General features: G+C 60.1%; 1 protein-coding gene across 1 annotated transcript; it reads left to right on the top strand.

Moving 5' to 3' along the window:
- The first annotated feature begins 6,783 nt into the window (after positions 1–6,783).
- On the top strand, positions 6,784–12,699 carry OXTR (oxytocin receptor). The gene is made up of 2 exons (XM_021548320.3): positions 6,784–7,745; positions 11,976–12,699. Exons 1-2 carry the CDS (start codon positions 6,815–6,817, stop codon positions 12,215–12,217), a joined length of 1,173 nt encoding a protein of 390 aa, XP_021403995.1. The 5' UTR covers positions 6,784–6,814; the 3' UTR covers positions 12,218–12,699.
- Positions 12,700–13,162: the final 463 nt, after the last annotated feature.

Raw genomic sequence — 13,162 nt, 5'->3', positions numbered from 1 at the left:
ATGTCTGCTTTAGGGTTGCCTTTTTGTCACAGCAGCTCACTTCAGGCGTTGGAATTGGTTGCAGTTGGCCAGTGAATGGTAATAATATTGTAAATTAGTATCATAAAGGGCTTTCTCCAGGCGTTTGCAGAGCAGCTGCTGCTGTGGTGGGGAGGGCACTGCTGTGGGTGCAGCACTGACATTTCCCTTGGAAATGAGCTGGAGAGCCGCGTGCCACGGGGGCTGTGGCAACTCCATGGGGCAGGAGCAGGGAGAGAGCAGCTGCCACGTTAAATGTGGGCATGAATCAGACTGGTTTGCTGACAACCTGTGAAGATCAGGGGTTTTTAATATCACTTATTGTTGTCGTCACCATTTAAAGTCCAAACTGGTGGCCTTTACCTGAGCTGGAGCTTTTTTCCTCCTCCTGACGGGGTGTGGGTTGGTGCCCAGGAGGGTGGTGCCATTGGTGGAGTTCCCAAACGTGAGTGGGCTGTGAGACACGGTGGCTGAGGGGCAGGGGAGGCTGCATGGGGCAGGCACACTGGGCACTGTGGATGGAGGCTTTGGAAAAAACGTGGATCTGATGGTCTGCTGCCTCATTCCCACCCTGACAGAGCGGGTGCCTGGGCAGGAGCCAGTCTCTCCTGCCACACCCAGGGCCAGCTCCAGCCCAGGGAGTGCCAGGCTGCTGCCAGCTCCAGCCTTGCCAGCAGTGGCTGCTCGTCCCTCGGGTGCCATAAATGATGCTTGCTGCACATCTCACCAACCCGGGATTCACAGGAACTGCATAACGTAAGGGAACAAACAACAGGGAAGGAAACACAGTGTCCTCCCCAGGCTGTCCTGTCCCCTGCTCCCCTGGGCAGCTCTGCTCCTCCGTCACGGAGACAAGGGGCACGTGGGGGCAGCTGGGGACTTGGGAGCAGCCAGGCTGGGGGAGCTGGCTCATGGGGAGCTGGCACACAGGTGACACGTGTGGAGCTGTCACAGCTGGCACACAGGGAGCTGGCACAGCTGGCACACAGCTGGCACACCGGCAGCTGCCACAGCTGGCACACCCCTGGCACACCCCTGGCACACCGGCAGCTGGCACGGTGCTCCGGGCTGGCTCTGCCTGGGGCTGGAGGGGTTCCCTTGCAGCCAGGAGCGGGCAGGGTGGGCTCAGGGCTCAGGGGTTGGGCTGAGCACCCCGGGAGGGACCTGCGGCCACTGGGGACAGGCAGGGGCCAGGCTCTGCCAGGGCCACTTCTCCAAGGGTGCAGTTCAAAATAAAGCCCTTTTGCCTGAAGGGGGGTCTGTTTTGGTGGGAGAACAGATACTCTGGAGTTGGAGCACCTCACACAAACAGGAATTGAAGATGAATCACAGTTACCTGCTGGGCAAACCCAACACCAGCATCTGCTGCCCAGGGGAGAGAATAATCATGGTCCTGTCCCACCTGGCATTGGAGGAGCCAGAGGGCCTGAATTCCAAATGATTTGGACAAACTGGTGAGTTGGCTCCAAAACGGCCACCTGGAAGTCAATAAAGAAAAACATGAATTACCAGCTTCAGGAAGGAGAAGGTAAACACATTACTGCAGATGGGAAGTAATTAGTGAGGCAGAAAAATTTGTATAAATGTAGCTGGGCTTCATTTTTGTAGTGAAAGCTCGCTGCTCTGGTTAATTATTTGGCCCTACAGAGGCATTCCTGGAGCCTGGGCTGGGGCTTTCATTGCAGGTATTTGCTGGGAGAGAAACGGGGGTGTGTGGAAACACCTTCACCTCTGTGGGCGTTCCCAGACACTCTGCTTGGATGCTCATACGTATATACTGAATTATCCTGAGGATTGCAGCCTCCTTTGTAGCACTTGGCTAAGATTGTTGTAGTGATGAGCAGCAAACTTGACTCACTTTCCTTTCTATACATATGCAAATGTAGAATGTGCATATGAATATATTAAACCAGACTATATTCTGGTTTTGTTCTGGCTCTTCTATCTTTACCTAACAAAATCTCAGATAGATCTTGCTATTTATATTTTGTTCAAGGAGGAAAGTGCCTCACTTTGCTGGGCAGTGTGTGTGCAGTGCTGTGCCTGGCATTAACTGGGTGATCCACTCCTCTGGCTATGGGAAGGTTTAGCTAATATCCCGGATCCCAGGAGGTGACACTTGGTGTGTCCCTTGGTGTACAGCTCTTGTGGCACCTGTCACTGCTGCAGCTGTGGCTCCCAGTGCCACGGGTACAGCCCCAGGGCTCTGGCTCTGCCGTGCTTTTCCTTCCTTCTTGGTGGTGAGTGGGAGTTCAGGCGCTACAGTGAGCTTGAAGTTACACACAAATGTAGTGATCCCCCCCCAAAAGTAGTCAAATGATTGTATTATCTCCCAGCAGCTTGAACCTGAAGCCTCTTTATTAAAAAACCACATGGATACATATTTCAGCTTTATTATCCCAGCTTGTTACTCCCAGGCCTGGGCAGGCTCCATTGGTTTTATGGGCTTGGAGGCCCTAATGGATGAAGGGAGGAACATTTTAGCACAAAGAGCGTCCTTGGGAGCCCTGTGCAGAGCTGGCTGGCAGGGAGGTGCCTGGGAGAGCCTCTGCCACCCTTGGCTGGGCTTGGCCGGGCAGGGCAGTGGGGTCTGGGATGGGCAGATGGGAGTGGCAGAATTCCCTACAGAGACCACGGACTGCATCCACCCTGTCAGGCTCTGCCAGCTGGGTGGGACTGAGGATGACAGGATCAGCCTTGGATGATAGGATCAAGCTGGATGACAGGATCAGCCAGGATGACAGGATCAGCCTTGGATGACGGGATCAGCCTGGATGACAGGATCAGCCTTGGATGACAGGATCAGCCTGGATGACAGGATCAGCCTGGATGACAGGATCAGCCTTGGATGACAGGATCAGCCTGGATGACAGGATCAGCCTTGGATGACAGGATCAGCCTGGATGACAGGATCAGCCTGGATGATAGGATCAGCAGGATCCATGGCCTGCTCTGTCTAAATGGGTTTAAGCTCCTTGATTTGATCAGAGGCTGCTGCTGAGTGCCAGGGCTCGCCCTGGGGCAGGAGGTGGCATCTCGGTGTGCTCTGGGATGTGTCTGCAGAGCCCTGGGGGTTTCATGTGGAGTGCCAGCATGGTGGGGGTGGAAATGTGTACTGGCTGGGTGCCAGGAGGTTCAGGCTCTTTTTCCAGGATGTAGCTCCCAAAGCTGGATGAGCCTGACTTGGCTCCAGTGCTGGTGTGGGCTGGAGGCCATGGGAGCAGAGGCCGATGGATTTCAGTGAGTTGGGGATCCAAAGGAAATGGTCTGAATCCCATAAACCTTTTAGGGACATGATGTGAAAGGTCTCTAACACTGAGTAAGTTTAGTGTAGTCCCACACTTCTCTTCATAATGGGGAAGAGAAAAGAAATTATCTTGATATGTGCATCTCGTGTAAATTCTCTTTTTGCTGTGAATGCTTTGTAGAACTCAAGACTGCAGCATCCAAGCAGGTCCTCCCTTCTCCATTTGTCTGCATACACAAGTCAGCCTCTCTGGCTCCTTCTCCCCTCCAGTAATGTTCTGATGATTCAGTTTCCAAAACCTTCCCCAGCCATGGCACAAGTCTGACAGCCAGGTAGTGTGCAGCAATTCTGGGACTGACCATGGGCTGCAGGTTTTTTCTGGGTTTTGTTTTGGTGGTTTTTTTTTTTTTTTTTTTTTTTTTGTTGTTGTTGCTGTTGTTGTTTTTCAGCTAACAAAAAAAATACCATGGCCAGAGGATGGTGCAGGCGGGGGATGTGATGGATGGCAGCTTTACCCAGAGTGTAAGTGTCACCTGCATCTGAACACACAGGTCTGGACTGGCTTATGTTAGCCCTGATCAGTGAACTCAGTGACAAAAAGAATTTGGTGTATGGGTTTGGGACCAAACAATTCTGTGCATTGCTGATATTTCCACATTTTGTCTCCAAAGCGTTGTTTCCTTTGGTACAGATTACAATATGGGTTCTGTATTTTTCTGGAAATCAGCACACCAGCTGATGAGCCATGGAGGAATTCAATATCAGACTTGAGAATTTATTCATGTGCACATTTAAGAAAGACACAGAAAAGTTGTAATTTACTGTGCCCTTATATGTTCCCAATCCTGATTTCACACCCAGCATTCATCAGCTCTGTGTTGAAGCACAGGTATGCCTTTTCCATGAAGATGTGTCCATGGCACTGTTCACCTCTGTGCTTTTAGTAGCTTTACCAGAGTTAGGCTTCCTGCAGGCTGAGTGCAAGAGATGAGGACTAGGAGGAAATTCTAGGATAAGGAGAAATTCCCATGCAAGAGCAGCGAGGTGCCAATCCTGCCTCTCCAGCCTGCAGTGCCTGCTGTGGGCTGCAGCCTGCACAAGTTCATGGGCAGCTGCAGCTCCATCTGCAAAGCTGTGGCCTGGGCTTGACAGTTTGCCAGACCTCTTCTGTCCTGGGGACCATAAAGTTGTGATTCCAGATAGCTGTTGGAAAAACAGCTATTTCAGATCCAGCAGTAAACAAAATGCAATTAAATTTAGCTTTATTTAGTGTTTGTGTTTTTGATTATCCCAAAGCACGTATTTTAAAATAAAAATGTTTCCAGCTCTATGGCATCCCTGAACATTTAAAGCTGGAAGAAGTAGGGGATGACTCAGAAAACCCTTTGATTCTCACAGGATTCTTTGCTTCAGAACCATGTGTGTTTGGATTTTAGTCGTGGAGCAGCTGCAGCTTTGGCTGAATAAGGACTGAGCATCTCTGGCTGTTGGGGGCCAGTGCCAGCCCTGCTGGGATCCCCTGGGGAAGGGCACCGGGAGCTGATGTTGCCCTGCTCAGTGCCCAGAGCTCAGGCCCCAGGTGTGAATCCTCACTGAGCTGCTCCTGCAGAGCGTGTCAGAGCCTGTGGCCCTGGGAGCAGCGTGGCACTGGCATGGGGACAAACGGGGTCAGTCCTGGCACAGGGACAAACGGGGTCAGTCCTGGCACGGGGACAAACGGGGTCAGTCCTGGCACAGCTCTTCCCCAGCTGAGCGCCTGTGACTCGTTGCTGCCAGCAGAAACACTTCAGAGTTGCGCAGCACTCCTGGAGCTGCTCAGCTGCCACGGGAAGGGGCTGCCCAAGGGCCCTGGGCTCTTTCCTGGCAGCTCAGGTCTGTTCTGGAAGGGAGCTGGGTCAGTGCAGCCGTGAGTGCCAGAGAGGAGCAGTGGCTGCTCTGCCTCGCCTCAGGCACCATCTCACGGGTGCTGCTGCCACACCTGAGACATCCCTCGGTACCTGCAAATGCTCAAGCAGCTGAGAAGAAGCCAAGGGCAAACCTTTCCTTGCCTCCACTGGAGCCAGGATTTTACCCCCAGTCACCTCCTCCCTGAGAGCTCTCCCAAAACCAGCAGAACAACAAAAAAGCATCGCACATGGTGAGCTGCAGCGATTCCCACAGCACTTTTATTGCCTGAACGAGGAAGAACGTGAACCCTAGAGGCAAGAACGTGCCAAAGTATTTAACATTTCTTCATCTTGCACGGAGCTAAAACTTCCCAAAAAATCTTTAAAAATAGCTGCAGGGATGTTTGTTCAGGGCCTAAGGCTGGGCTGAGGAGGATGTGAGATACGACTTGGAAGTGGGGAGCAAAGGGTGGTGGTGCTGGAGGCCTTCAGGGCTACTGGCCTGAGGGGTGGGCTGGGAGGGTTCCATGTTCTTCTCACATCCCACCTGCACTTCCAGGTTCTGGATCCCTTGTAGGGAGCCTGATAATGGGACAGCCATTGAGCCGTGCTGATGAGCTGGTGACAAAGGGTGTCACTCATAGCTACTGCTCCTTCTTGTATAGAAATAATACTCTGGAATCTTCCTCCTGAAAGAACAGAGAAACTCTTGGTGGTGTGTTAACTGCCAAGTGACCTGAGCCTGAGCCTGCTCCTCGACGAGGCCGGGCTGGCATCCGCAGGTGAGCTTCCCTGGGCGCCCTGTGATGGCAGGGCAGGAGGGCAGGGCAGGGTGGGCAGGGCAGGCAGGGCAGGAGGACAGGGCAGGCAGGGCGGGAGGACAGGGCAGGCAGGGCAGGGCTGCGCTGGGGCGAGCCCGGTGTGTGCCCCCACCCTTCGTGGTGTGCCCGGGGCCGCCGGGGGCTTCGGGCTCCGGCTGCGGCCCCCGCCCATCCCCGCAGCCTCGCTCCGCCGCTCCCCCTCGCGGCACCGCTCCGGGAACCGGGGCTGCCCGGGAGAGAGGGGCTGCGGGGAACCGGGACTGCCCGAGAGGGGCTGCGGGGAACCGGGACTGCCCGAAAGGAGAAGGGCTGCGGGGAACCGGGACTGCCCGAGAGAGAGGGGCTGCGGGGAACCGGGACTGCCCGGGAGGGGCTGCGGGGAACCGGGGCCGCCGGCGGGGTGCGCGGACGGCCGCGCTCCGGGGAGATGCTGAGGCGGGTCCGGGTGCGGGGCCAGAGGCCGCGGGCGGGTCCCGAGGGCCGGGCCGGGACCCGCCTCTGCCCGGCCCCCGCCTCTGCCCGGCCCCCGCGCCGGGGCAGCACCGGCGGAGACGCCGAGTGACCGGCCAGGGGACGGCGAGGAGCCGCGGGAGCCACCGCCCGGGCACGGGGACAGCGACGGGCGGGCAGAGAGAGCGGCACGGCCGGGAGGGGAGCGCCGGGGGACACAGAGCCGGGGGACAGAGCCGGGCAGCCGTGGAATACCGAGAACCGAGGAGCCGCAGAGAGAGCGGCGGGGACACCGGCTACCGCACAGGAACGCTTCGGTAGAGGCTCTGCCCACTCTCTGCCCAGTCTCCGTCCTCCCCCTGCCCCAGGCTCGATGCGGGCCGGCGCTGGCCATGGAGAAGCTGTACCTGGCGGGGAGCAGCACCTGGATCATCAACAGCTCCCTGGGGAACGGCAGCCTCCGGCTGGAGAACCTGAGCGCCGGCAGGAACAGCAGCGCCGACCCCCTGAAGAGGAACGAGGACATGGCCAAGGTGGAGGTGACAGTCCTGTGCCTCATCCTGTTCCTCGCCCTGACCGGCAACCTGTGCGTGCTCCTGGCCATCCACACCACCCGCCACAAGCACTCCCGCATGTACTTCTTCATGAAGCACCTGAGCATCGCTGACCTGGTCGTGGCCATCTTCCAGGTGCTGCCCCAGCTCATCTGGGACATCACCTTCAGGTTCTACGGGCCAGACTTCCTCTGCCGCTTGATCAAGTACTTGCAGGTGGTGGGAATGTTCGCTTCCACCTACATGCTCCTGCTGATGTCCCTGGACCGCTGCTGGGCCATCTGTCAGCCGCTGAGGTCCCTGCACAGGAGAGCTGACCGGGTCTCTGTCCTCCTCACCTGGCTGCTCTGCCTGCTGGTCAGCATCCCTCAGATCCACATATTTTCTCTAAGGGATGTGGGGAATGGGGTTTATGACTGTTGGGCAGATTTCATCCAGCCCTGGGGACCAAAAGCCTACGTTACCTGGATCACCCTCATGGTCTATATCATCCCCGTGTTGATGCTGAGCATCTGCTATGGCTTAATCAGCTTCAAAATCTGGCAGAACGTGAAGCTGAAGACGGCTCACGGGCCCAGCGTGGGTGTGGGCTCGGGCTCCCGTGGCGGGATGGTGTTTGCCAGGGTCAGCAGCACCAGGCTCATCTCCAAAGCCAAGATCCGGACAGTCAAAATGACCTTTATCATCGTGCTGGCGTTCATAGTGTGCTGGACTCCCTTCTTCTTCGTGCAGATGTGGTCTGTGTGGGACACCAACGCCCCGCAGGAAGGTACAGCTCCCCTCCCTCGCCCTCTGGGCTCGGACGGCTCCGCTCAGCGCCCCGGGGACGCCCACGGGGAAACTGCTCCGGGCTGGCTTTGGGTGGTGGGGGGAGAAGGTCCTGAGCACGGAGCAAGCCCCCGACAGGCAGCGGTGGCTGAGCTGCAGCTTGCCGGGTGAAGGGCTGCCGTAGCCCTGGCAAATCCCGGGCCACTGCGGCTCTGGGGTCGGGCAGTGCAGATCGGGGTGGCTGTCCCTGGGTGGCCACTGTCCCTGCGTGGTGGCTGTCCCTGGGTGCTGCTCTGGGGTCCCTGGAGGCTCGCTTCCCACCCTGGATGCTGGGACACGCTGTGGGCTGTGTGGGAGCTCAGGAGAAAGCTGCACAGCCTGAATTCCTTTCCTTTGTATCGTTTCTTCCTCACTGACTTTTTGCTTTCTGCTCTTGTCCTCTTCTCCCTGTCCTGCTCCATCCACCCCGGCACTATGCTGCTATTATTTTATCTCTGATTGGGGCACGGTTCCCGTAGAAAACCCCTGATTTATGAGCAAAACCTTTTCCTAAAGATGTGGTGTCAGGGATTTGCCATTTTTTCTATTTGGGCTGGCTGCTCCTGTCGTCGCTGAAGTTGCAGCTAGAACAAAAAGTGTCACCTCCCTGGTCTGACACGGCCGGAGCTGTGCAGGTCTGTGCTGTCCCGGGCAGACGGGAAAACCACCTGGAGACCTTCAGCAAAACTCTTCACACCTGTGTGAGGCGGGAGAAAGGGCAGAAAGTGCAGGCAGGGATGAGAGCGCCTGGGACAGACCGCCCCAGGCTCCACAGGAGCGCCGAGGGCCGGGAGGAGCCGCTCCCCGCGGCCCCGGCCGGGCGCTGCGGGCTCCGGGCGGCTCGCGGGGCTCGGCTGCTCCCCGCACTCCGCGCAGCCCCAGCCCTGCCCCAGCCCCAGCCCTACCCCAGCGCCAGCCCCAGCCCTGCCCCAGCTCCATCCCCAGCCCTGCCCCAGACCCATCCCCAGCCCCAGCCCTGCCCCAGCGCCAGCTCCATCCCCAGCCCTGCCCCAGCCCTGGCCCAGCCCTGCCCCAGCTCCATCCCCAGCCCCAGCTCCATCCCCAGCCCTGCCCCAGCCCTGCCCCAGCCCCAGCCCTGCCCCAGCCCCAGCCCTGCCCCAGCTCCAGCTCCATCCCCAGCCCTGCCCCAGCCCCAGCCCTGCCCCAGCTCCATCCCCAGCCCCAGCCCCAGCTCCATCCCCAGCCCTGCCCCAGCGCCAGCTCCATCCCCAGCCCTGCCCCAGCGCCAGCTCCATCCCCAGCCCTGCCCCAGCCCCAGCCCTGCCCCAGCCCCAGCTCCATCCCCAGCCCTGCCCCAGCTCCATCCCCAGCCCTGCCCCAGCTCCATCCCCAGCCCTGCCCCAGCTCCATCCCCAGCCCCAGCTCCATCCCCAGCCCAGCCCCAGCCCCGCCGTACAGCGCCCCGGGCGAGCCCTGGCCGCAGCCCTGTGCCTCTGGGCTGCCCAGGGAGCCGGGCGGGCGTGCTCTGCCTCTCCCGCTCCTCTCTGCTCCATTTATTTCAGACGTGAAATGTGGCTCTTGCACCTCCCTGGGCGCTCCAGGGGTTTTCCACCTGAGTCAGGCTGGTCAAAACTTCCAGTTCCAGATGGGCTCTGGGGTGAAGCAGTGGCTTTCCCTCGTGCTGTATTTTAATCCTGCAATCTTGAGGGATGCCTCTCACTTCCCAACACACAGCCCTCGGCAGCACCCAAATCTCTGCTGCTTTGCTGACCGTTGATGGACAGGATTTGTCCATCTTAATCCTTCCGGCTGCACAGGGAACCTTTCCCTTGCTCACCCTGTGCAGTAAGCCTTGCAGCACTTTTCCCTTTCCCTTTCCCTTTCCCTTTCCCTTTCCCTTTCCCTTTCCCTTTCCCTTTCCCTTTCCCTTTCCCTTTCCCTTTCCCTTTCCCTTTCCCTTTCCCTTTCCCTTTCCCTTTCCCTTTCCCTTTCCCTTTCCTTTCCCTCTTTGCTGTAAGGTATGGGGGATCTCCAGCCCTGCCAGGTTGTGCCACGCTCCCCACTCCCTGCTCCATCACGTTCCTGTCCCCGGGCAGGCCGTGGCTGCGGCACAGGGTGGGAGCTCTGCCAGGGCTCCTGCTGGAGGCTCTCATGGCATGGGCACAAAAAGCCTGGGGTGGATACAAGCTGGGAGACTCCAAGCCTTCCTTGCAGCCTCTCCTCCTTGCTGGCTGCCCAGAAGCGTCGGGGGGCAGTCAGAGCTCTCTGCAGAGGACTCGGGCTTTCCTGCAGCATTCCCACAGCCTTGCCCTGGTCCCGGACCCGAGGCTCGGGTGTTGTGCCAGGCAGCGTGGTGGGGTCCCAGGAGAGGTGTTGGGAAGGGAGTGTGGCTGCTCCTCACCTCACAGCTGTGTGGGCATGCCGTGGAGGGGGCAGAGGAGAGGGAGGGCAGGGGGTCCCTGGGTGCCAGCAGCAACGGGGGCACGACTGCACCCGGTGAGCTGCACTGGGGGTGACTGGGCAGGCAGCAGAGAGCCCCCTTAGGTGGCCACACAGCCTCTGTAAGGTGGGTGGGAGCTACAGGCCACGATCCAGCGCTGGCTGAAGCGCTGGGGCCCTCGCAGGAGCTGCTGCTGCACACACCTCACAGGGAAGCCTGCGGCGCTCTGAGCTGGGCTCAGAGCTGGCTCTCGGTGCCCATGAGCATGGCAGCAGGGCTGTGGGCACCGCGGCTGTCCCAGCGGGCTCTGCAGCTCGGGGCAGCTGCCCTGACGCGGGGCTGGGAGCGGTGGCCCCGGCCGGTGCGTGGGAGCTGCTCCCATCCCGCTCCGGGCTCGCCTCGCAGCAGAGCCCCGCAGCCCTGCCCGGGCACAGCCGCGCCTCTCGCACCTGCGGGCATCCCGGGGGCGCTGGGACGGGGCCGTCCTTGGGGACAGAGCTGCTTCAGCACCCTCGGGGTCTCTGGTGCTCCAGCCAGGCAGGGCAGCGATCCGCCCTCTGGGCCTGCCCTGCGGTAAGCTCCCTGAAATTCAATTTGCCTCCTGCGGAGGGGGAAGAGCTGAGTCAGCTCTGGCTCGGTGTTTCAAGCGAGTAGAAACACTGGGATGTATTTCAGGTCTTGCGCCTGGAATTTGTAACCACTCCGCATGGAACTATTTTTTAGCATATACTTGAAATGAATTATTATTGAAATATTATTGTTACTTGACATCAATTATTAGTTATTTTTTAGAATATATTTGAAATTAAAAGTAGTTGGAGCAGACGTCACAAGAGCAGGAGTTACGCTTCCATTGGCTAAAGGTGAATTTGGAAGCTAGCATTTATAGTCACAGTTCTTCACTGGTTCAAAAAGTGCCAGTGGATTTTTTGCAGAGGCACGAAGGGGCCAGGAGCAGCCAAACCAACCATGCTCATCCTGGCTGCTGGCGCGTCCTCTGGGAGCAGAGGGGCTGAGCAGACGAGCTGGAGCACAGGGAGCAGGATAATGGCTCCATCTCCACCGGCAGCCACCTCACGGAGGGGACGTCCCCCCTTGTCCTGGTGCCATGGCAGATGCCAGTGCCACCGCCCCCTTGTCACCAGGAGGTGCCGGTCCAGCCTGTCAGGTGGGACAGTCGGTACTCCGTGCTCTGGGGACAGAGACTGGATGTCCTGGCACTGCCCTGCCGCCATCCCCGCCAGCGGGGCATCCAGGCTCCTCCCTGGCACAGCGCTGCGTGGGGAGCATTAATTGGGGGGAGGACAGATGACTCCAGAAGGGGCTGGGAGAGCACCGGGCAAAGGGCTCAGCTGGGCCGGGCAGGAGCAGGGGAGCCCCGCAGCCCGGGGCCGCGGCTGTCCCGCAGCCCGAGGCTGGAGGCCGAGAGCAGCCCCGGAGCAGCCGCTGCTGCGGGGGGATGGATGAGCCGCTGCTCGCTCCCAGACCGGCTCAGCCACGGCAGCTCCCGGGGCCGCGCTCCCTTCCCCGGCTTGGGCGCCTCGGGCAGCTCTGCCTCCGGGCGGCGTGCGGGGCGGCACCGGAGCGGAGCGGAGCGGGGGATGCAGCTCTTGCGGGACCGAGCTGCTGGAGCCGAGAGTCCCTGCAGCTCCCCTGCAGCAGCTCCCCTGCAGCAGCTCCCCTGCAGCAGCTCCTTTCCCGGGGTGTCCTGCGGGCCGGGGCGGGGAGGGGGTGTCGGGGAGCCGGGGGCCGTGTGCCGTGCCCTGACACCGCCGTGCCTCTGTCCCGCAGCCTCGCCCTTCATCATCGCCATGCTCCTGGCCAGCCTCAACAGCTGCTGCAACCCCTGGATCTACATGCTCTACACCGGGCACCTCTTCCACGACCTGATGCGCCGCCTCCTCTGCTGCTCCGCGCGCTACCTGAAGGCGCGGCCGGCGTGCGAGCTGAGCAAGAAGAGCAACTCCTCGTCCTTCGTCCTCAGCTGCCGGGGCACGAGCCAGAGGAGCTTCGTGCGGCCGTCCGCGACGTGAGGCCGCGGGGCCGGGACCCTGCGCCTCTGCCGCCGGCGCTGCCCCGCGGGGAGCTGGGCCGGACAAGGAGGGGGCTGTGAATAGGTGTAAATATGTAAGCACGTACAGAAGGCGTTCTTTAACCGGGACGGGAGCCGGGGAGGAATCCCGTGTCCAAGTTTCAGCGCCGCCTGGGATTAGACAGCAGGAGCCCGTTCCCGAGCCCCGAACCCTGACTTCAGCGGCTTGTGGATGCCACCGGGAGAGCCAAATGCTGCGGTGCCGCAGGGCAGCTGCGGCGGAAGGGGCTGCTGCAGCGCAGGGAGATGAGTGGCACCCCTGGTACGCGGCTGGGCACTGCCCCGCCTCCTCCTGCAGCAGGATCCCGCAGGATGGCAGCGCCTGGCACCGCGCTCTCAGCACAGGAGCGTCGCTTCTCTTGCAGCCGGTGGGGCAGAGGCAGCCTCGTCCCTGCAGCCCTGCAGCTCTGCAGCCCTGCACCATGCCAGCCTGCACCATGCCAGCCTTCACCATGCAGCCTAGCAGCCCTGCAGCCCTGCACCAGGCCAGCCTGCACCATACCAGCCTGCACCATGCCAGCCTGCACCATGCCAGCCTGCACCATGCAGCCCAGCAGCCCTGCAGCCCTGCACCATGCCAGCCTGCACCATGCCAGCCTGCACCATGCCTGCCCTGCTCCCCGTGCCTGGGGCACAGACCAAGGTCCTTCTGAGATCAGCAGGGAGCATCCCCGAAGGGACAGCGCTGTGTCCCAGCCGGGTGTCCCAGCCCAGCGGTGCTGCAGTGCCCAGCGGTGCCCAGCGGTGCCAGCCGCTCGCTCCGTGCGCGCGGGGCGCGCTCCCGGCACGGATTCCTGTTGATAGCAAATACGTAAATGAAGTTTTCCCACCGCGTCTGCTGGAGGGCGGGACGGGGGCGGGAGGGAGCGCTGGCTGATGGAATGAA

The sequence above is a fragment of the Lonchura striata genome, chromosome 12 (genome assembly GCF_046129695.1).
Source record: "Lonchura striata isolate bLonStr1 chromosome 12, bLonStr1.mat, whole genome shotgun sequence".
NCBI classification, from domain to species: domain Eukaryota; kingdom Metazoa; phylum Chordata; class Aves; order Passeriformes; family Estrildidae; genus Lonchura; species Lonchura striata.
This window is presented reverse-complemented; position numbering and strand designations above follow the sequence as displayed.